Source organism: Rhineura floridana, chromosome 1 (genome assembly GCF_030035675.1).
Source record: "Rhineura floridana isolate rRhiFlo1 chromosome 1, rRhiFlo1.hap2, whole genome shotgun sequence".
Lineage (NCBI taxonomy): Eukaryota > Metazoa > Chordata > Lepidosauria > Squamata > Rhineuridae > Rhineura > Rhineura floridana.
This window is the reverse complement of record NC_084480.1, coordinates 220,930,529-220,954,634: the sequence shown is the minus strand read 5'-3', so window position 1 is coordinate 220,954,634 and position 24,106 is coordinate 220,930,529. Positions and strand designations below refer to the sequence as shown.

Here is a 24,106-nt window from a genome sequence, read left to right as displayed (position 1 = left end):
AAAGGGACAACTGATTGTTTCTTTAGTTCAAGTGGAAAATTAAGAGCATGAATTAAAATCTTGGCAGTGCCCCTGGAACAGCCTTGCTCAACCTGGCACATACTAGCTGAGGTAAATAGGGGGTGTAGTCCAAAAATTCTGGAGGGCACCAAGTAAGAAAAGGCTACTCTGGAGAAGAAAGTGTGTTTTGGTTATATCAATTAAGCTGGAAATGGCAGGGCTCTATGAGCACATGGGGAAAAGGAAAAATGTATTCCAAGACTGAGCTTCAGAACAGCATCAAGGACAACAGAAAGTGATGTTGAAACAGTAAGGACGATTTTGGCAGAGCTGAGTTTGAGAAAATGGGCACTTACTGATCTACTGAGAGAGAGGAGCATTGCGCAAGAAAGAAGGTATAGAAAAGAGTGTAGAGCAGCAGCATAAAGATGGTACTGGAGAGCAAATAATAGGACAGACAATGAGAGACTGGAAAGCAAAGATGACCCAATTCTTCAGAAACCTTTACAGAAAATGGGCATAGATAGAAACACTGAAAAATATTGAACATACATGACAAAAGTATCCATGAAGTGATTAGTCAGCAGTACCAAAGACTGAAAACAGATGATCACGTGAACCAGGTGTGAATAGCTTGCTTTTTGAAATAAGTACAGCATGATCCTAACCATATCTACTTAGAAGTACTACTGAATTCAGTGGGGCTTCCAAGTATGTGGAGATAGGATTGCAGCCTTACATGTTTATAGTTTAAAAATAAAGATTTCATACAATGAAGAATCTTATTTAAACTTTTAATTAAATTTTAAGTTATAAGAGCTTTGGTCATTGCTCTTTTATGTACAAAAGTATTAGAATATTACCAAAAAGGACTGTCAGATACGGTTCCCCTGAAATGTTAAGAGCAGGCAGCACATAGTCTAGTTTTCCTTTACTCTGCAGCAGTTCAAAGAACAAAGGAGCTTTTGCTTCTCTTTGTTTAAACAGTGTATTTCCACCCAAGGTGTTGAACGGACTCCAGCCACATTAATTAAAGGGCATGAATGTATAGTTGTGGTCCTTATTGCACTTAAAAGTACCACAGAACAATTTAAAAAAACATCCTTGTGGTATGTGGGTTAATAATGAGCAGCAGCAAATCAAGAATATTAGATGCAAAAATGTACATTTTCTCTGTCCTCTCCCCACCCCCCCACTTTATCCCTAACTTGCAGATGGGCATTTGTACATTTCATTATTCCAAGTTCCAAAATAAGAGTAAGTAAGAGAGTATTAATATAGTTTGGCAGCCATAGGCCAGTACGTTCCCCTAATCAAGCCTTTTTCTGGGGGAGAGAGATGGGTGAAATCTCTTCCTTGGCTCTGTATCCCTCCCCACTTGAGCTATTTCTGGTTCAAAGATAAGGGAGCTGAAGAACTAAGGAACCTGCAAAAGAGTATACATGCTTCCCCTCCTTACCTGTTCATGTTGAAAAGGTAAAAAAGGTATATGTGGGTGGCTGAGGGATAAAGAAGCCCGTTCTTTTCCATGAGTCCTACTGTCATGCTTGAAAGTCACGTGGCATAAGTCTGTGTTTGCTTCCCTACCACTTCAAAGTGGCTTTCTGGAAAAGTTAGCTGCCCATCACATGTATATAGGTTACCCTTTAGGAAGACTGGAAAAGTAGCATAATTCTCTAAAAAAACAAATTGAAGTAAATACGTTTTAAGGGAGACTGGGACGCTTGGCAGGTTATTTCCAAAGATGTGCAACAACCTATGGCCAGCATGGATTTCAAATAATACTACTTTTAGATGTCATTGTCAACTAAATCACATATACTGTGTTTCACCAAGACAAGGAAAGTAGTCTTCTGTCTTGAAAAGGTCAGGTGGTTGATAAAGAGTTTGATTCTGCCTTGAGGATGATTTCTGCAATTAAAATCTGTATGTTAAAATAATTGAACACAACAAAATAAGATACAAAGTTTAGATTTTAGAACTCATTATTTCCACAGCAATTTTAATAGTAGCTTAAGAACACAAGAGCCCTGCTAGATCTAATCCAACATTCTGATCTTAGTGGTCAAACAGATGTCTAAGGGAAGCCCACAAGCCGGACCAGAGAACAGCACTCTCACCACTTGCGATTCCCAGCAAAAGGCATTTTCAAGCTCTTATGCCTTCAATCTTTCCACAGTTTGAAAACACTTGTGTACACATAAGCATTAAAGGGATGAATAGGCATACACACACCAGAATTTTGCTAGGTTTTGTTTCTGTAAAAAGATGTATTGGTCATCAGGCCCTGGACCACAAAGCAGGTAGGACCAACAAAAAAAAATTGAGAAGGAGAAGGAATAGAGCAGACAATCTGTCATTCATTTCTCATGGAAGCAACAAACATTTCCAAATGGCTGTAGAAAGGCCTCTCTAAGATAGCAAGGTGAACTATTATGAGACTTTCTACTGGTTGGTGGGGAGAAGAGAGGATAGGTTTGCCAGTGCAGGAAGATTGTTATCATCAATTCAATACTTAAGGGATCTCTTTAAAAAACAGTACTTTTCCATTACCGTATGTATAGAGTAGCCTTTTTCAACCAGTGTGCCTCCAGATGTTGTTGGACCACAACTCCCATCAGCCTCAGCCAGCATTGCCAATGGTCAGGAAAGATGGGAGCTGTGGTCCAACAACATCTGGAGGCACACTGGTTGGGAAAGGCTGGTACAGAGAGTTCCAATTCACCAGTGATCTCCAAAGCAATTTTTGTTTCAGAGAAGTGCAACAGGGAAAAAAGATATCTTGAAGGAAAGAGGCATGATGTAAGCAGTTGTCTATGAGGGATATAACAATCCAAGAAAGTGATCTAGATTGTATTTGTGTGTTTCATGCTCTTTTATATATCTAAATTTTAAATGCACTCATTTATCCATGTGTTGACTGCCAGGCTCAACCAACTGTATCAACAGTGGGGGAGATTTTGCTTTCCAAAGTTGCTGTTCTAGGCTTACAAACACATTCAGGGAGCCTTAACTATTCTAATAGGCTGACATCTGAACTTAAAAAAGCTTATGGCTTGATCTTAGATATCAAGTGCATTTTTACAGTATTTTTATTTTTAATGAAGAAAACTTACATTAAGAAAAGATGGCACATTGATTGTCTGTAGAAGTTTTTTAAAAGTATTTGGAAAAGTTCCAAGGTCTGATTCTGCCTTTATGATCTGTTCCTCCAGCCCAGACACATTATTTCCAACCATTTTAACAAAGGCCTGATCAAAACAAAACAAAACAGACCATCAATAGCATGTGTGCAAGTACAGAAAAATACTAAAAGAACATTTCTTAGCCAAGTAGTTCTATTTGTCACGTAAAAAAAAAATATCTATTTCAGATGTCAGAAAATGCACTGAAATTTGATTTCTTAATACATGAAATTTAAAAACCATTCAAATACATGGAAATCAATGGACTTTTACACACACTTAACTCTGCATCAGATTGTGGAAAAGTACTTCTGTTTAATACATGTACAATAAATAGTTTATGCAAGCACTTGAGTACCACGTTCAAAAATTTTTTTAGAACCTTGAGATTCAGTGTCCATGCCTATGTCTTTAAAAAGTTACCTATACATAATTATCAAAAGCAATGATTATGGAAGCACAATAGTTGAGGGGAAAAGAACAAATGATGAATCCCAAAATTCCTTGTATTTTGAGTTTCTAAACTCATTTGAAATCTTTGAAAAGCGAGTCATGATTTTGACAGTGTAAGACCAGTGTATACGTCAGATATAACATGACAAGCAGTTCTCGGTCAGCGGAGGAGTGGAGCAGACAGGAATGGGTTACCTCTTGGAGGAGAGTCAGCACTATAACACAAAAGTTTAACTGTTGGCCGGCCAGAAGGGGAAGAACCTTCTTCCCTTCTCCAGTTTTTGACTCTGCCTTCAGCGAGCTACAGTGTCAACCTATTCCTTTAGGAACAGTTTTAGCTATTTTTTCTGCTCTTCTCAGAGTTTATCATCATCAACTGCAGTTGAAGCGCACAGACTTCTGCTTCTCTTCTTTCACTTCCTGCCCTCACTGAATAACCAGATTGGAGGGAGGAAGAGAGGGCTTGTTCTTTCTGAAGAGGTGCTGGAAGTGCATGGAAGAGGCGGAGGCCAGGATCTGTCTGCCCCCCCCCCCCGCTGTCCCTTATCGAACGCTCTTTCACAGTCCCAAGGAGAGGGAAGCTTTTAGGAGCGTTTTAAGACCTTGGAGGAGCAGAGATTGGTCTTTCACTATCCAAGGCATTTTGTTGATTCAAACCCCCCCCTGGGGCAACGGGCATCCCCTAAGCGTGGTTGGCCTCCTTGCTACATTGTTCTCGGGTAAAGCCGCTAAGCTTTCTTTTTCTAATGGGGGGGGAGGGGGAAACTCCATCCCCGGCCTTTTTCTCTCTTCAGCTGGGATTTTTAATGATGCCTGGGGGAAAAGACAGCCCTTCTCGTGTCTCTGCAGAGGAAGATGCAGTGAGGGGGGGAATCTACATCTCAATTAGGCAATCCATTAGTCACTCTAGCCTCAGTGGCAGGAAGCATGCTAGACTCCCCACCTGAAATAGTTTTGTTTCCTCAGCTCCCTTCTACTCAGCCGGGGGGGAGGAAGGGGAAGATGCACACGTGGCTCCTGCAGGAAAAAAGCGTGCCAAATCTCACCATCTAGATAAGCCCTCTACCTCTTCGGCCGTGTTGGCCTGATTTAACAAGGCCATGATGAAGGAGGCAGGGGCTTCCTTAGCCAAGCATAGGGCCTGTGCACATAGGGAAAAAAGGCTGTAAGCACTCCAGGGCATGCTGCCATGGTTTCTTCTCATTTTCCTCCTCCTCTTCCTGGGAGGCCAGCCCAGTTAGGGAAAGGGGAAGAGTAAAAGAAGGGGCTCCTTACAGAAGCCTAAACCACACAAAGATAAACGCAAAAGCTGCTCCAGCTCTGGGTTCCCATCTGACTGCCTTTCCCTTAGCCCAGGCTCCTACGGGGAGGACGCTCCCCCATCATTTGCTGCATCAGACTCAGAAAAGGAAGAAGGGAAGCTCTCGGGGAAGGATTCCCCTATACCATCCCCAGTGCATAACAGGCATATTCCAGCTCCTCCATCTCGTCAGCCAAAGAAGTGCCAGAGAACCCTGGATGCCATTTTTCACCTCCTTCAGATAGGCGCCATAGAACCCGTGCCAGAGCATCAGCAGTCCTCATGAGTTTTCTGTGTGTTCTTCACAGTCCCCAAACACAATGGCAATTACCACGCCATCTTGGATTTAAAATTTCTGAACAGCTTCCTGCGGACAAAGAAATTCAAGATGGAGACGCTCAGGTCTATTGCGGAAGCCATTCAACCTGCGGACTTCCTGGGATCTATAGATCTCACAGAGGCATACCTACATGTCCCCATTCTCCAGCAGCACAGACGCTTCCTCCGCTTTGCACATGGCCACCACCAGTTTCAATACAGGGCCATGCCCTTCAGCCTCACCTCGGCCCTGCAAGTGTTCACCAAAATAATGGTAGCAGTAGTGGCACACCTTCACACTCAGCGAGTCCACGTATACCTTTACCTGGACAACCGTCTGGTGAGGGCCTCTTCAGCGACAGTGGCGCAATGGGATCTCCATACTACCATCCAATGTCTGGAGAACCACGGCTTCATCATCAACAGGGACAAGAGCCATCTGATACCCACCCAGCGTCTTCAAATTCTGGGAGTGGTCATCAACACAGCTCAAAGCAAGCTCTTCCTGTCCACTGATTGCACGGACAAGCTCCTGCACCAGCTGCACACGTGCCTGCAAAGCAGCCAGGATCCGCTGATGGAACTGGCTCAGCTGCAGGGCTCCATGATAGCAGCCATAGACTCAGTGCCGTGGGTGCGCTTCCACTCAAGAGCCCTGCAGTGGCTGCTGCTTCCATATCAGGACCAGATCACCTCACGCCAGAACTGGCTCATCACCCTCCCAAGGCATGCACGGGAGTCCCTCCAGTGGTGGGGACGTCTACCTCATGTGGAGAAAGGCCTTTCCCGCAGAGCTCCAACAGTCTCAATAGTCACCACAGATGCGAGCCTATCTGGTGGGGGGGGGGCGACCTGTTGCTCCAACATCGCACAGGGGAAGTGGTCAGTGCAGGAGCGGTGCCAGTCAATCAACTGGTTGGAGAGCAGAGCAATCCGACTAGCACTCCAGGAGCCAAATCACATGTCTGCAAACAAGGGGGCACAAAATCAGGCCCTCTTCAGAGGGAGACTGTGATGCGTCCTTCCCTGGCTCTCCCTGTCAGGTTCCTACCTGCTCGTGGTTACTGCCTGTCTCTAGGCACCACCAGGGACTCCACCAGTCCGGACCGCACTCTCTTATGGTTTCCCTATCCGCTCTAGCACAGATCTCAACAGATCCCCCTGCTAGGCAACCACCAGTAACGTCCCAATACTAGTATTCCCAGAGACTGAATACTGGTATTGTTATTCTCTTCACCGCTGCCACCATTTGTTACAGTTCCCCTTCAGCCTTGATCATTACCTTACCCTCCCTTCTGGTCTGTGAAACCCCAGCCAAGGATCAGGCCTTTGGTAAACCAAATTAAGTATTTATTACAGATAACAAAGCTAACAAGATTAACAAGATTTCTTCTTAAGGCACATAAGCATATGGTTTTACTCAATACTAATCCGAACTCCACCTCCCTCCTGGTAAACAACTCTCTAAACCCCACCAAGCAATCCACTCTTTCTCTTCTCCCCCCCCCCGATTCCACTCTCACTCTTCCTTTTATACATTCAGCCATTTTAAACACTCAGCCAATCATCTCGCATTCTACTGCCCATTCACTCCCCCTCCTCTTTCACTCCACTTACCATGTATCTTCTAAAACAACAACACTTACCATATATACATTAATATAGGAACATCACATTCCCCCCCCCCTTAAACAACAGCAGAGTATTATTCCTGTTCCAGGATTTATACGTCGCGTTAACAAATAAAAGTCTCTATGGGGAAAATGTCTTTCTTTGTTCCTCTGTCTGGTCACGTCACTGCAGTCCCAGCCACTTGCCTGGAAAGTCCATCGGCCAGTACATTGTCCTTGCCTTTGATGAACTGGAAGTCCACTTGATAGTCCTGTAGGGCCCAGGACCACCTCTGCAGCATAGTGTTATGGTTTTTCATAGTCTGCAACCATAACAAGGCCCGATGACCCGTAGTCACTGTGAATCTTCGTCCCCACACGTATGGGCGCAACTTGTTTAGTCCCCACACGACCGCTAGGCACTCCTTCTGGACCGACGAATAGTTTTTCTCCCTCGGCGTCAGCTTGCGACTCAGGTACGCCACTGGATGTCTGGTGCCTTCTCTCTCCTGTAGCAAGACGGCTCCCAGCGCTAGGTCCGACGCATCTGTAGCCACGATGAATGGTTTCTCATAGTCTGGTGCTATTAATATGGGTCCTTGGCACAAGGCTTGCTTCAGTAGATCAAAAGCCTTCTGACATTCATCCGTCCATACCACACGCTCAGAACACTTCTTCTTTGTTAATTCATGCAAGGGGGTTGCTATTTCCCCAAAATTTCTCACAAACTTCCTATAAAATCCAGCCACACCCAGAAATGCCCTTACTTGTTTTTTGGTTAAGGGGATCGGCCACGCTTGTATTGCCTCCACCTTGCTCCATAAGGGGGTGATTTTCCCACTCCCCACCTTATGTCCTAAATAGATTACTTCCTTTAGTCCAAACTGGCATTTCTTAGCTTTTATTGTGAGGCCTGCTTTTCTTAAGGCCTCCAATACTGTTGTCAGGTGTTGGACATGCTCAGGCACCGACTTGCTAAAAATGGCCACGTCATCAATATAGGCCACTGCAAAATCTGACATGCCTCGCAACACAGTATTGATTAGCCTCTGAAATGAACTTGGTGAGTTCCTTAGTCCCATGGGTAAGGTCACAAACTCATATAACCCATCTGGTGTACTGAAGGCAGTTTTGGCTCTGGATTGCTCGTCTAGTTCCATTTGCCAAAATCCTTTACAGAGATCTAGTGTAGAGATAATGGTTGCTGCCCCCAATAACTCTAACATTACGTCTACCCTAGGCATAGGATACGCATCTGGGACAGTAATTTTATTGATTAGCCGATAATCAATGCAAAACCTTGTCGTTCCATCTTTTTTCGGAACCAGGACAATACTTGAGGCCCAGGGACTGATGGATTCCCTGATCACTCCTAATTCCAGCATATCTTCCACCTCCTTTTTGATCTCATTCAAAACTTTCCCATTCACACGGTACGGAACAGATCTGATTGGGGCATGATCTCCAGTATCAATGGAATGTATAACTATACTGGTTCGGCCAGGTTTGTTGCTAAAGAGATTCCTATAGGTTTTCAAAACTCTCAGAATCTCTTCTTTTACTTCTTCCTCTACCTCCTCTGACCATTCCACTTGATCTACCCCTCCTTTGTCTTTGCTTTCCTGTACCAAATCTGGAAGTTCAGGCCCACTTCCCTCAGGGAATAAGGTAACTTGCAACACCTTTGCATCCCTGGTATGGTAAGGCTTTAACATATTTACATGAACCACTTTGCTTTTGTTTAATTGGTCTGTGGTGATTACATATGTCACTGTGTCAAGCCTTTCTCTGATGGTATATGGTCCTTCCCAGTTAGCCTGTAATTTGTCATGTTTCCTGGGTATGAACGCCATAACCATATCTCCCACATCATACACACGTTCTCTGGCTGTTCTGTCATACCAGTAACTTTGCTTCTCCTGTGCATGCCTCAAATTCTCTTTCACTATTTCCATCATTGATGTTAATTTATTGCAGAATTCCAATACAAAATCTACTACAGAAGTTTTGTACTCTCCCAGAGTTCCTTCCCATGAATTTTTTAGCAGTTCCAAAGGTCCCCTCACTTTTCTAGTAAACATTAGTTCAAAGGGTGAGAAGCCTGTTGACTCCTGAGGGACTTCTCTGTATGCAAATAAGAAGCATCCCAAACGTTCATCCCAGTCTTGTGGGTGATCTTGAACATAGCTTCTTATCATGCCCTTCAAAACTCCATCGAATCTCTCAGTTAGCCCATTAGTGGCGGGATGGTAAGCAGTGGTCTTTAGATGTTTTAGACCACAACATTTCCACATACATTGCATCGCTTCTCCCATGAATACACTGCCTTGATCTGTCAGCACTTCATGAGGGAAACCCAGCCTCATAAAGATTTTTAATAAAGCCTCTGCCACTACAGGGGCTTCTACAGATCTCAGTGCTTCTGCGTCTGGGTACCTGGTGGCAAAATCCACCACCACCACTAGATATTTCTTGCCATGCCTTGTGGGTTTGGAAAAAGGGCCCACCAAATCTATTCCCACTCTGTAAAAGGGTTGTCCAATTATAGGAAGGGGCTTTAAGGGTGCCTTGGTCTTTACTCCACTTTTTCCCACCTTTTGGCATATTCCACAAGATAGACAATGTTGTTTTACATCCTTGGAGATATTTGGCCAATAATAATGTGCAGCCAATCTCCTCTTGGTCTTTTTTATTCCCAGATGTCGTGCACATGGGACATCGTGGGCTACCTCTAGCAATCTGGTTCTGTATTTGCTAGGTACTATCAATTGCTTCACTGGTTCACATTCATCCTTTCTCTCAGCAGGCATCCACAGTCTATATAAAATCCCATTCTCACACACAACTTGATTCCTCAGTTTGTCAGTGAAAGGAATCTGTTGGGTCAGGGCTTGTTCCTTTATCTGCTTCAAGCTTATATCTTTATGCAGCTCTTCCCTGAATTGATCTGCTTCTTCCCCAGAGACCACTTGATACATTTTGTCTCCTTCACCAGGCCTGCTAGTGGTTGCTATGGTGACCTGAGGCTGGCTAACAGATTCCACCCTGTTTGTTTCAGCCCCCCTTAATATGGCTTCTTTTTCTCTGCCAATTTGCTGTCTGGTCACTACATAGATCTTTCCTTGGGCGCCCATTACATCCCTTCCCAGTATTACTGGTTCTTGTTGCTGGGCATTAATGCCTACTTTATATCGGCCCTCTCGGCCTCTCCAAGTCATATCCACCAGGGCCACAGGCAAACTTTCTGGTTGACCTCTCACTCCTTGGATAGTCACAGTTTCCTGAGGTAATATTACCTCAGATTTTATTAAATCTGGCCTCAGTAAGGTCTGAGTGGCACCAGTATCAAGTAATGCCCAATAATTTGCCCCTTGTACACTCACTTCCTCTCTCAGACTTGAATCAAGGTCTGTTACTTCTGTCCAGTTCATCTGGCAAAACTGAACCTTTTTCGCTGTTTCTAAAGCCTTGGGCTCTGTTTTCACTGCCCTTGTCTGAGCAGGATTACTACTGGGGTTGGCAACCTCACATTGAAAACGTAGGTGCCCTGGTCTACCACATTTGTAGCATAATTTCTCCTCACTTTTAGGGTACACAGATCCACTCTGGGGTGTCCTGTGCCCTTCAGATTTTAATGGAGGACTCACTCGCTGTGGTACCACATCCCTTCTGCCAGCACTATATGGTCTGGGTTTAAACTCTCTTGATGTTTTCCCCACCCAGCCAGTTCTATTGGAGGCGAAGTGATCCGCCAACTCTGCGGCCTCCTGCACAGATGTAGGGGAACGGTCTTTGACCAGGAGCCTTATTTCTGGTGGTAACTGATGGTATAATTGATCCAGTATCATGAGGCTTTTCACCTCTTCCACTGACTGAGCTTTGGCACTACTCATCCACTTTCCAAATATATCCATCAACTTTGCTCCCAGTTCCACAAAAGACCTCCCTGTCTGTATCTGGCAATTTCTGAAAAGCTTTCTAAAATAATCAGGCCCCAGTCTGAATCTTTTAAACACTGTTTCTTTGAATTCAGCATAGGTGACGAGCCTGTCTGAGGGGAAATATTGGTATACCTCAGCCAATTTCCCTTTAATCAGGTTTGATAAATACTGCATGTATTTATCTTCAGGTAGCCCCCACAACTGAGCTGCTTTTTCAAAGGTGCTGAGGTAAATTTGAGGATCTTGACCAGGCTCATAGACAGCAAAGTCCTTTGGAGTAATTTTTATTTTTGCTCCATCTCTGTCCTTTCTTGTTTCATCAGAATGAAACTTCTCTCTTTCAAATTTTAACTTTTCTACTTGTAATTCGGCATCCACTGCTCGTTGCTTCTCCCTCTCCTCAAACCCCATTCTCATTCTCTCAGTTTCCATCTTCAACTCCTCAGCTTCCAACTCTCGCTGTTTATCTTTTTCCTCAGCCTCAAAGACCCGCTGCTTTTCTTTCTCATCAGCCTCCCTCCTCAATCTTTCAGTTTCCAACTCATGCTCCCATCTTAACTTCTTTCTCAAATACTCTATATAAGCGGGATTGGTTGAGTATCCTTCTGGGGTCTCTTCTCCGACAGGTTGTTTTTGCTGGGCAGTTGCAAATCCTATTAGTGCTACCCTCAATTCATCTACCCCTTTACCCTCGTGAGGTAAATTGAATGTTACGCACTTCTCCACCAGCTCCTCTCTTTTCATTTTTATATATTCAGCCATGGTGTTTGAGTTCACTCACTCTTTGCCACACACTCTTTGCCAGTCACTCTCACAAGAAATCTTGTTTTGTTATTTCAGTTTGCCACACCACTGTTCTGGATTCTCTAGTATTCGTATCTGGATTCTCTGTTGTTCGTATCCCACCGCTACTGACACCACATGTGAGGCGTCCTTCCCTGGCTCTCCCTGTCAGGTTCCTACCTGCTCGTGGTTACTGCCTGTCTCTAGGCACCACCAGGGACCCCACCAGTCCGGACCGCACTCTCTTATGGTTTCCCTATTCGCTCTAGCACAGATCTCAACAGATCCCCCTGCTAGGCAACCACCAGTCACGTCCCAATACTAGTATTCCCAGAGACTCTGAATACTGGTATTGTTATTCTCTTCACCGCTGCCACCATTTGTTACAGTTCCCCTTCAGCCTTGGTCATTACCTTACCCTCCCTTCTGGTCTGTGAAACCCCAGCCAAGGATCAGGCCTTTGGTAAACCAAATTAAGTATTTATTACAGATAACAAAGCTAACAAGATTAACAAGATTTTTTCTTAAGGCACATAAGCATATGGTTTTACTCAATACTAATCCGAACTCCACCTCCCTCCTGGTAAACAACTCTCTAAACCCCACCAAGCAATCCACTCTTTCTCTTCTCCCCCCCCCCGATTCCACTCTCACTCTTCCTTTTATACATTCAGCCATTTTAAACACTCAGCCAATCATCTCGCATTCTACTGCCCATTCACTCCCCCTCCTCTTTCACTCCACTTACCATGTATCTTCTAAAACAACAACACTTACCATATATACATTAATATAGGAACATCACAGACACCAACCTGCTGTTCCAGTGGGCAGAAAGGCACCTGGCTTCCATTTCAGGCATACCTGTACAGGGGATCCTGAACACATAAGCCGACTGGCTGAGCCGGGAACAAGTCCACCAGGGAGAGTGGGCCCTTCACCGGGACATGTTCCTAGAGATCACTCGGAAGTGGGGGCTCCCGTGCATGGACCTGTTTGCCTCATCGGTGAATGCCCAACTGGACCAAATCATGGCACAAGACTGGGATCCACGCGTCCAGGACATAGATGCCCTGTGAGCCCCCTGGCCTCAGGGGCTCCTCTATGCCTTCCCGCCTCTACCTCTTCTGTCCAGGCTGCTGCGCAGAATCAGAGTTCTCCAGGCCCAGGTGATAGTGGTGGCTCCACAGTGGCCATGGAGACCATGGTTTTCCGACCTAGTGGACCTCAGCTCTAGTCCGCTGTGGCGTCTTCCCTCCAGACCGGATCTCTCACAAGGATCCATCCTTCACCCAGACCCAGAGTGGTTCCAGCTTCACGCTTGGAGGCTGAGCGGCAATGGCTAAGTGAAGAGGGGCTGTCTGAGAGGGTTGTTTCCACCATTCTGGCTTCCCGCAAACAATCCACCCAGAGAATTTATGATCTCACATGGAAGGCGTTCAACAGGTGGTGTAGATGCAAACAGTTACCTGCCGCAGAATGCCACATTCACACCGTTCTTGACTTCCTGCAAGACGGTCTGGACCAGGGGCTAGCCCCCAACACGCTCAAGAGACAGGCGGCGACCCTAGGCAGTGTGTTTCCGACAGTGGGGGGCCATTCCATTTCCTCTCACCCTCGAGTCAAACGCTTTCTCCAAGGGGCAACCCTGCTGTCACCTCCAGTGCAATACAGATTTCCCTCCTGGGATCTTTCGTTAGTCCTTAGAGCTCTCTCACAACATCCATTTGAACAAGCATGTTCAATACCAATCAAGGACCTCACCCTCAAGACAGTTTTTCTGGTGGCAATCACCTTAGCCAGGAGGGTGGGGGAACTGGGAGCCCTCTGCATCTGGGAGGAACTGTCCATTTTTCACCCAAACAAGGTGGTTCTTCGCCCTGATCCCAATTTTCTACCCAAGGTTAATTCCTCATTTTAAAGGGGACAGGACATTTCTCTACCCAACTTCTGACCCAACCTACTCCATCGCAGGGAGAAAAAGTGGCATAAACTCGGTCAGGCAGGCACTTTGGATCTATCTGGACCGTACAGAACCGTTCAAGAGGTCTGAGGCCCTGTTCGTGTCTTTTAAACAAGGGGCGCAGGGATTAGAGGTGTCCAGGTCCACCATCAGCTGCTGGGTGAGGGAATGCATAGTTAAGACCTATCAGGCAAAAGTGAGAGCTTCCCCTCCAGAGATCACTGCACACTCAGTTAGAGGGGCTGCCACCACAGCGGCCCTCCACAAGGATGCCCCGCTGGAGGAAATTTGCAAAGCCGCCACCTGGACTCACCCATCCACCTTCATCGAACACTACAAGGTGGATAAATGTGCTTCTGCCAAAGCTGCCTTTGGCAGAAGGGTTCGTCAGAGGGTGGTGGCCTAGGTTTGCTCCCACCCAAGGATGTAAGGGGGGATCACCACTCAGGTACATCCCATTCCTGTCTGCTCCATTCCTTCGCTGACCGAGAATGGAAAGTTAGACTTACCGTGAAGTGTCCTTCTGGTCAGCGGAGAGTGGAGCAGACAGTCCCACCCTGTAGCAAAACCTAGGCCGTGGGGTGGGGAGGGCACCTTTCCAGAAACCCTCTGGTGACCACCGGTCACTCCCCTCTGGATAGAGTAGCAAGGGCTCCCTTCATCCCTTCTTGACACAGTGTGCTGATTTATTAACGTTTGTTCTTCTTCTATCCTCTGTTCAAGTTTCAAGTTCATGTAGGTGGTGTGGCCGGCTTGCTCAGTACTCGGTTTTTTACAGCTGTGTCACAAACTGGAGAATGGGAGAAGGTTCCCCCCCCCTTCCGGCTGGCCACCAGTTAAACTTTTGTGTTATAGTGCTGACCCTGCCTTCAGGAGAGTTAACCCATTCTGCTGACCAGAAGGACACTTCACGGTAAGTCCAACTTTCTGTTCCTCTGCAGTACCTCACTACACTGATTCACTACAGGCACATTTCTCCTCCTGTATATGCAGCTTACAGGAGCAAGCAGTAAGAAAAGGAACGGCAGTTTCAAATAAGTTTTACACACAGCAATGGACACAGTGCTCAAGACAGAGGCCCATCAGCATGTAGAGAATGGAATGGATATGGAAACTTCTTCCTGTCCAACTGGGAATTCTTGCAGGCAGAAGGTTCTGTACAAACTCGGGAGCTCAACCGCCTGCAAGGTATCACTCGATTAGGTTAATGTCTTTTATACTGATAATGTTACAGGATCAAAAAGAAAACAGTCCCTAGGTTAATTCGTATTAGCCCTGTAAAAAGGGGCTGTGACACTGTCATTAGAAACACATACCTCCAGTTTGTCAATCTTTCTATATAGTTGTGTCATTTCCATGGCCTTTGCATGAATATGTGGCACGCTTTCACTGACTACTTGAGAGGAATCACTTCGAATCTACAGAAAAATGAGAAAAGTCAACCTGGCACAGCATTTGAAAAATCCAAATAATGAAATTAAGATGACTGGCGATCTCGCCCACCATCTAAATGAATGAATAAAACTACTGTTTAAACCCATAGGCCACCCCAATATAAACAGCAAACAAAGTCATTTTAGAATATTCAGCAAGCAAATATTTATACAAAAAGCAACGTATTTCCCCCAATGTAAATCACATATTGACATTCTACAGTAAGCTATAGGTGTTAAAAATACAATAGAAGAAATTCACATCCCACCTCCTAGTTATTTTTGAAGCCTGGTTCATATTTTTTTAGTTGCCAGAGCAAATTTTCTACTTGATAGTGAATACTTGCAGTCAAAGACATAGTGTACATATCTGGTCCATCTGTTTGACAGGAACTAAAGGACACAAACAAGGAATTTGAGCCTAGGGTGCTCATAAAAAGGGCAACTATCATCAAAATGAAAACACATATCTATGTCCTAGTTTTAAAACTGGATTTGGCTCAGATCAAACTGGTTATGGCCGGATTTTTTTTGTTTTGCTGATCAGAGCAGATTTGTGCATGCCTGCAGGCATGCTGGAATGCCACAAACAATAGAATTGTATACGTAAGAATGAGCTAGATTTGAAAAATTATACCAGTCACCAATCCTTTTGGGCCACTGGGCACTTTGGGAATTTTGAGAAAGTATCATGGGCACCAACCCCAAATGGCTGCCATGGGGGCATGGCCTAACACAAAATGCCACATCTAAAAGTTCAGAAAAAAACAGAGAGGACCATAAAATGTTGTGGTCATGTCCCCCCATCAATGGGGGGGGAGGAACCTACATCAGCCATTGCTACACTCACTCAGAGATAAATGTTTTACATTTCTCTGTTCAGAATAGATGAGAGGGTGAGTGTCCAATACTGGCATCCTTGGAATGTGGGCATACTTGTGGAGGCATGTTCAACACAGGAGAGGGTGAGCCACTGCAAACAGGAAGCAGTCGGGAGAGCCGGAAGAGCAGTTTCTCATGAACTCTGGGTTTTTGAGGGGATATTAACTGATACCTTTTGCGGGCGCCACAGGAGGTACAGGTGAACACACTGGTGCCCACCACATTGGCAGCTCCTGAATTACACCAACACATACAAGCTAGAGCTGAAGGCCAACTGGTTTTTGTTATTGTAATGGTCAAATGTTTACCTTTTTTTATATTATTGCCAATTAATTTTGAAACTTCTAACATAGGGGTGGCAACGTTTTGCCCTCCAGACCAGCCTTTCCCAACCTTTGGGTCCCCAGATGTTGATGGACTACAGTTCACATAATTCCTGACCACTGGCCATGCTGGCTGGGGCTGATGAGAGCATGAGTCCAAAAATAAATGGATGGCGCAGGCTAGCCACCCTAGCTCTAAGAAATTCTTAAGAGGTTTCTTCATGTTATTCAAGTAATGTCTAAAGCATTATTTACTTTGCTTTCTTTACATTCTTTGCTCTGAGGCTGGACAGGCCTCTGCTTGGAGTTTCACACCTCCATTCTGGTATTTCATTTCATGTTGGTGTAGAAGCATGCCTGAAGGCCTTTTGATTTCAATGGCTGGCTCACTAGTTATATCAATTGTGTTCTTAGAAGAAAATGCTAATACAACTCTGGGAATTGCGGAAACAGCACTCCCCCTGACAGAACAGGTATGATAGTTTGAATGTACTCCTCAATTCTAGGCTGCCAATGGGGGCACACATGACCTCAGTGATGAGGAATGCCTATGATCAGGTACAGCTGGTTTGCTAGCTATGGCTGTTCCTGGATTGGGACAAGCTGGCTTCAGGTATCTGTGCTCTGATAACCTTATCCCAGTCTGCATCTGTGTTGGAATTTTTAATATGCTTTTAAAGATGTTTTGTTTTAATGTTTTTGAAGATGTTTTAATGGGTTTTTAAGATGTTTTAGAGTGTTTGCCGCCTGGGCTCCTTCTAGGAAGAAGGGTGGGATATACATTTAATAAATAATAACCTCCCATATAGATTACTGCAATGCGCTCTACATGAGGCTAATCTTGAACATGGTCTGGAAACTGCAGCAGGTCAAGAATGCTACTGTCAGACCATTGTGTGGGGCCATGAAAGAGGATTATTTCATCCTAATCCTCAAAGCCCTGCACTGGTTGTTTGTAAGCTCCTGGGCTCAGTTCAAGAGGCTGGTACTAGTGTTCAAAGTTCCAAATGGCTCAGGACTCAAGTACCAGAAGGAGTGCTTTCCCCAATACCTACCAACCACAATCAGGAGCAGAGATGCTGCTCGTGGTCATGTCAGCCGAAGAGGCAAAGACAAGAGTGATGAAGGACAAGGTGTTCTCTTGATAGTGCCCCAGTTACAGAACTCCCTCCCAAGGAAAATTAGGCACTTTTCCACTCTGGTGATGTTTAAATGAAATGTCAAAACATTTATCCAGGCCCTTGAGGTGTAGAATATGTTAAGCTTCAGATATTTAACTGCAGCAATTGCTTTTTTATAAGTTGACTAAGGATTTTATGCTTTAAAGGTTTTTGGTAGTTTTCTGTTGTAAGCCCCCTGGGTTCCATTTTGGGAGGAAGGATGGGGTATAAATATGATAAATAAGCAAACCAAGGATTGTATTCACCTAAGTTCTACTCAAAGTAGATCAACTGAAATTAATGAACCTAAGTTAGTCATATCTTTTAATTTCATTGGGTCTACTCTAAGTAGGACTAACATACCACCCCAACTCCTTAACAAGGGTTGTTAACCATGGGTAACTCACACATTAACCAAGAGTGTACCTACCATGTCCAGCATCCCCACAAACTCATCTACTCTGGTCAGTAAATCTTCCAGACTCTTGTCTAAGGTTTCAATCTGCAAAAAACAAAAGCAATGGTGGGAGAGAGCCAACTAACAACAACAAAAAAGCAGGGAACCCACAGTGGAAAAATAATACTCCCTCCTTCCCATGTCTCTGAACCATTTGAAAAAGTGCAAGAGATGTAAGAGAGAAGGAACAGGTGAGCACATCTCAGGCCACCAGATGCTGACCACTGCAGCACTTTCTACTGAAACTGCGTCTTCTGCTATGGGGCTCATTCTCTATGTGTTGTTTGCTCTGAAATTTAATAATTACTGCTGGAATATACAATCATATTTTATGATAAATATGGTATAATGCAGGATAACTGCAAAGTTGCATAAGAAATACACTTTCTACAGGGGTAGCTTTGTTAATCGGTGGCAGCAAAATCAAAAGAATGGAATCCAACGCTGCATGAGCAAAATTCCACCCACACAATGGGACTTTCCAGTCTTCTAATCCCTGTTCCCTGCAGCTCAGCACATGTCCTCAAAATCTGCTCCAGAGTGCTGGGCAACACTCCACAGTCTTGGGGGGGGGGAGGAGAGGAAGGAAAAGTCCCTTTGCTTGAGCAGAAATCTGTTCTGCTCATGCACAGCCAGCATCAGATTCAATCAAAACAAATGTGTTAATATTTAAGATGCCACAAGACTCTGTTGACACTATGTAAACACAAGGGAAGGAAGAAATTTGGGCAAATGGCAACAAAGGAGAATTGGTACATTTGTTAAAAGGAGCAGGAGACCTTTAGTCAGCTGAATGCAATCAAGTTGGAAGAGAGGCACTCATGAGAATGGGCATAATGAGAAACAAGGGCAGAAAGATAGGGTTGGAAAAAGCTACAAGATGGCTTTAAAAGTCATATTTCTGCTTGATACAGAAGGAGATGGTAAGCTGGTAAAGAGATGAGAGGTGTCATGAGGTCAGAGCACCTGAAAGGTGAATAATTTTGACAGCAAAGTTGTAAAGAGGCAGGAGGTCCAAGGTATAAGAAAGGGCGCTCAGAGTACAGTAATTGTGGTAGGAAATTACCTGTTTTAGCTCTCAGGACCAAGAGGAATAGCCAGATTTTTCTAATGTTGCACATGGAAAAGTATCACAACTTAGCAACTGATTGTATGTTGGAATAAAGAAGGGGCAAGGCTACATGTCTGATCAACAGTGCAAATGGTGATGATGTCAACAGATATGGAAAGGGACAGAAGAGTGGAAGGAGAGAGGAAATAAATAGTTCAGTCTTGGACATAGAGTCATCGAGAGGCAGTAATCAGGCACCCATGTGGGTATATCAGATGGGGAGACAGGACTGACCAAAGGGGGAGATGTCTGGGGAAAAGATGTACAGGCAGTCCTGAAAGCCATGGGATCTGATGAGGTTACCCAAGGTTACAGTGTAAAAAGAGAGGTCCTGAGAGACCCCAAAAGAGAAGGGGAAGGCAGAGGAGAAACTTTTCACAACATAAATGCTGAAGAAGCAAACTGCCAGGTAGGTCAAGATCATCTGGAACCTTAATAAGACCATTTTCTAAGTAAAAGGAACCAGACTTATCAAAGCAGTTTCTGATCCAGAGTTATCTGCACTCTTGCACACATTTTCCTGAAAGCAAGTCCTGTACACATAGGATTGCGCTCTAAACTTCAGGACCATATATATTGTCCCCCAAACTATTGTTCTATGACATTTCTGATCTCACAGCTTGTAGTGTTATGATGGCTTATCAGAGTCTTTACTCTGCAAGCATGAGACAGGGTAACATTCCACTAAGATTTTCTATGAACGCTGAATGATCTTAAAATTAATAACTATGGGTATTCCTTCACTGTTACTCTAGATACCAAAGACGACAGTTCTCCCCCCCTTTTATTTCTGTTTAGATTACTACATTTTTAACCCCACTTACCTGGGATTAAGCTCTACTGAATTCAAGAGGACTTACTTGTGAGTACATACATTTAGGACTGCATTACTAGCCATTTTGTTTGAATGTACCTGTTTCTACCAACTGCTACATACTGAAGGCACATTTGAATTTCAAGAAGCTGCTTAAGAGAAACTGTTCTCTCAAGAGCTCCACACAGTACATATGAGGAATTATCTTGGGCGCTACAATTGCAGGACATACATCAGACTTTTGTTTGCTTGTTTTTAATACAGACATCTTATGCAAAACATCTTTATCACTCTTGTGCAAGCCTTAAAATATTGCTCTTGTGTAAGATCTCAGTATTAAAAATAAACCAAATGGAAATGGATATCTCTCCCTCCCTACCCATCAACTAAGGCTGGTAACATATACTCTTGCGCAGTTCTAAAAAAAAAAAAAAAGGTGTGTGCACACACAGGTACAGAAGCACCTGCATGCTGGAGTGACTGAAGGGAGGGCCAACCTCCCTCCAAAAGAGTAACCCCCCCCCGGGTACATTCCAACAAGCTCCACCATCTGGTGTGGATGGCAAGAGATGGGATAGCAATGAATGTCCATGCCTTAAAGTAACATGCCACCCACATAACACAGAAAAATTGAACCTGAATGACCCACTTGCAACACAAGGCCCCTATCTTGAAGCGCTCCATATCTTTTCAACATCAAGGTTAGCAAACTTCTTTCTGTTTACTCCTTTTTGCTCTAACATATCAGGAGCCCAGCAATCATAAACAGTGAAAAGGGCTTTTCCTGGCTTTATTTTCCTATTATCTCCTGTGAGGGCTAGGGATTTCTTGGTTGTAGTCTTATTATACACATGTACAAACACAAACTTTGAAATAAGATCCACCGAAGAAGGTGAGACTTCTGAGTAAATATGCACAGAAATTGGTTACAGTAGCCACATAAAAGTATATGTAGACTGGATGTGAAAAACAGCTGGTGTGATTGGCAGACATCTCATCACTTTTTTTTTTTAGTCTGTGAATGCTACTTTACATGCTCCAGGAACCTAACAGTGTATGCAGGCCTCCCTTTTATCTACACAGCAATCCTATGAGGTAGGTTAGGCTAAGAGCTAGTAATTGGCCTAAAAGCCAATGGGGGGAAACCAAAATAATTGAGTATAAAATGTGAAAACTGCACATGCTCAGAGTACTTTTATTATTTTATCATGACTGGCTTTTTTAATGCTGTAAAATATTAGGAGTGTAGTGGAGCAGTAAAAGCATGGAAGAGGAGTTCTGTGTGTATTTTTCTCATGTCTAGTCCTGTCTAACCTCTTATCTCCTGTTTTTGTTGTTGATTATGATAATGAATGCTATATTACATTGATATCCTGCTCTTTTACACTGATATTTTGCCTTTCCTCCTAAGAGCTAAAAACATGTTTCTTTCCACCATTTTAAACCTCACAACAACCCTGGAAAGTAGGTTGGCTGAGAACTGGTGACCAGCCCAAGGTCATGCAAAGAGCTTCTGTGCCTAGTGGAGTCTTGAATCTGGGTTTCTCCAGTCGTCATCTGACACTGTATGCACTACTACACCATTGTAGACTAGGGTCTCATCACCACCACTCTCGTGCGCAATCTTATGCAAATACTGGAAGACAATGTTGGCCAAAATAGGACTCGCTTCTGAGTAAATACGCACAGATTCAGGTTGCATAATGGAAGCAATCCATATGATCGTCTAAGGAGGAAACGCCATAAACCAAAGTCCAAGGCCCGTAAGTCCATAAAGTGCTAGCTATAGTACTGCTTCCATTTAGAAAAGAAAGAAAAAGTCCAAACTGAAGGAGCGAGCCTATGCACGCTCATCCAAGAGCCGGCACCCACTGAACGTAGAGGGCTTTGCTTCTGAGTAACCTCCGCAGCACTGTGCCGCAAGGCTCCCCTTTGAGGTTGGGGTTAAAGGTGGGTCCCAGATCAGAAAAGGTCGAAAGCTGGCCCCACCAGAAGCACTACCCCTCCCGGCATGCCAGTTCGTGCTTGCTAGTTCGTCCCACTGAGCTCAGAGCCAGGCTTACTTCTGAGCAGCCACGGGCAGGACCACTCAGTCACTCACCTGCCCGGCTGAGGCGATCCCGCTCGGTGGAGAGGGCAGCAGGTAGCCGGCGTAGTCAGCCGCGGCCGTTGCCAGCAGAAGGTCCGCCCCAAAGGCATCTCCTTCCGCCGAGTCTTCGTCCCAGATACCGGAGGCGCTGCTATGACTCTGTGAGACGTTGCCGCTGTCGCCGCTCAGCGGGATTAAGGGCGGTTCCTCCGCGGCGGCAACCGCTACCGTCTCGTCCATTTCCCCGCCTATACTCCGCTCGCGCGCATCTGTCGACCAACCGCCTGTCACCTGACGAAGAGCTGTTCAACTGTCGGAACGTCAACTGTCGGCCAAAGCGCCGTTGCCCGCTACGGAAACCCAGCTGGGACATTGTCAAAAGTAGGGAGTTGATGCTCCGGCTTTTATAATTAGGGGCGTGGCGAAGGGTAATTCCTTTCGGCACGTGATTGGCTGTCGTAGGAGGAGAGGCGGACTTGCTCCCGCTTCTCTCCCCCGAGGGTTTGCTGGCGTTGAATAAACTGCAAAGCAAAGGGAATGGACGTATGTGTTTTCGTTGTTCCTTCTTTTTCTTCTTCCCCTTCTCGGCTTCTCCACATTTATTGATCTGGGAATTTATAAATATAAAATAACTTATTTAAGTTTCTAACCATTTAAAAACCATGTTACTGCCTCCGCTGGATACGACTTACGAAGAAAGCCCCACTGATGTATAGGCTTGTATCTAGTTTGGCGCTAAGTAACTCATTCTTTTAGCATAAGGATTTACGCTTGCGTAACGGAACTTCCCTCCAATCTGTTCTGGGGGTTCCCCCAACCATCTGGAGCAGATTTGGGGAGGGTGCGGGGCACGCTTAGGGGGAGGAGGGAGAGAGTTCTGTTATGCAAGCATAAACCCTTGCGCTAATTGAAAGAAAGCACTGGATTCCAGATTTTGGGAATATAGATTTTGGGACTATTGTATTTGCATAGGAAACTCTCTTATATTTGGACCCACGGTCAGCCTCATAGCTCAGCGTTATCTATACTGACTGGCAGCGGCTTCTCCATCCATACCTAGATCTGCCAGGGATTGAACTTGTGAAACGCTCTTGTTAATAAAATGTTGGTTCCCAACACATATTTTTTTATTGTAGAAATATTCACCTCCTGACATATTATGACTAACTTGAATAAAAGTACACAATTTTGGTTCTTCCATCTCGTGTGTCTAACTAGCATTTCATTGGAACCACATGAACATTTTTAAAATGTTCTTTCCCTGAATATAAAGCTTTGACAAGCAACCTGGAGTGAGGCCACTTTCAGATTAGAGCAGAGAAAACAATTTTTCACATTAAGAACACAAACAGCAACAAATGCATTTTCTAATAAGGTAAAGGTAAGTGGAGGAAGAAAACAGTTACAATTAACTTCCCAATCTGGAAGAAACATCCTCATTTTAGTACAGTAGGGCCCCACTCATACGGCGGGTTGGAACCCATTGAATAGAATGGTGCGCGATGCCCAAAAACCGCCGTAAAAGCGGAATAAGCGTCGTATGAGTGGAGCTTCAGTTTAATTGTGTCTGAGACCACGGTATTAGCGAATCACTGTAAAGTGGAGCCCTATTGTAATTTGTACTGAGAAGCAAATGTGCTTTTCAACACCAAAAAGTATTTTCCTCCTTCCCATAGGAACACTCAAAAATCCCCCTACATCAGAGGTGGGGGAACAGGTGGCTTTACAGATGTTGCTTTTCGGAGGTCGCCCCTGGGTTGTGGAACTCCCTCCCAAGTGAGATACGATCAGCTCCCTTCTTGCCGTCTTTTCGGCGACAAGACTGTTTTATTTCAGCGGGCATTTGGGACAGAGAACGACCAGGATTAATGTCTTATAGGCTTGGTGATCATATTATATGATTATTATTTTAAACTGTTTGCTGTTTTAACTTTTATCTTATAGTTTTTAATTTTCCCTTATAGTTTAATTCTTTTTTAATAATATACTCTGTATGTTTTAATGATGTTGTTTTTAGTTGTAAGCCGCTCTGAGTCCTATTGGAAAAGGGCGGAGTAAAAACAAAGTTTTTTTATTATTATTATTGACTCCAGTCCCATCATCCTTGACCATTGGCTATGTTGGCTGGGGCTGATGGGAGTTGGAGTCCAAGAACATCTGGCGAGCCACACATATGCCATCCCTGCCCTATGTAAAGAGAGTTATTTTTTGTTATCATCCCCCACTTCCTTTTACTTTAGTGCTCACTGCAGTACCCAGAACCAAACCACCTCTGCACACGCTA

General features: G+C 44.5%; 1 protein-coding gene across 1 annotated transcript; it reads right to left on the bottom strand.

Annotated features, from left to right (window-relative positions):
- Positions 1-780: 780 nt before the first annotated feature.
- Positions 781-22,209, bottom strand: BLOC1S4 (biogenesis of lysosomal organelles complex 1 subunit 4). The gene is made up of 5 exons (XM_061593616.1): positions 21,835-22,209; positions 17,782-17,853; positions 14,870-14,971; positions 3,117-3,251; positions 781-1,911 (listed from the first exon to the last, which is right to left on the bottom strand). Exons 1-5 carry the CDS (start codon positions 22,060-22,062, stop codon positions 1,813-1,815), a joined length of 636 nt encoding a protein of 211 aa, XP_061449600.1. The 5' UTR covers positions 22,063-22,209; the 3' UTR covers positions 781-1,812.
- Positions 22,210-24,106: the final 1,897 nt, after the last annotated feature.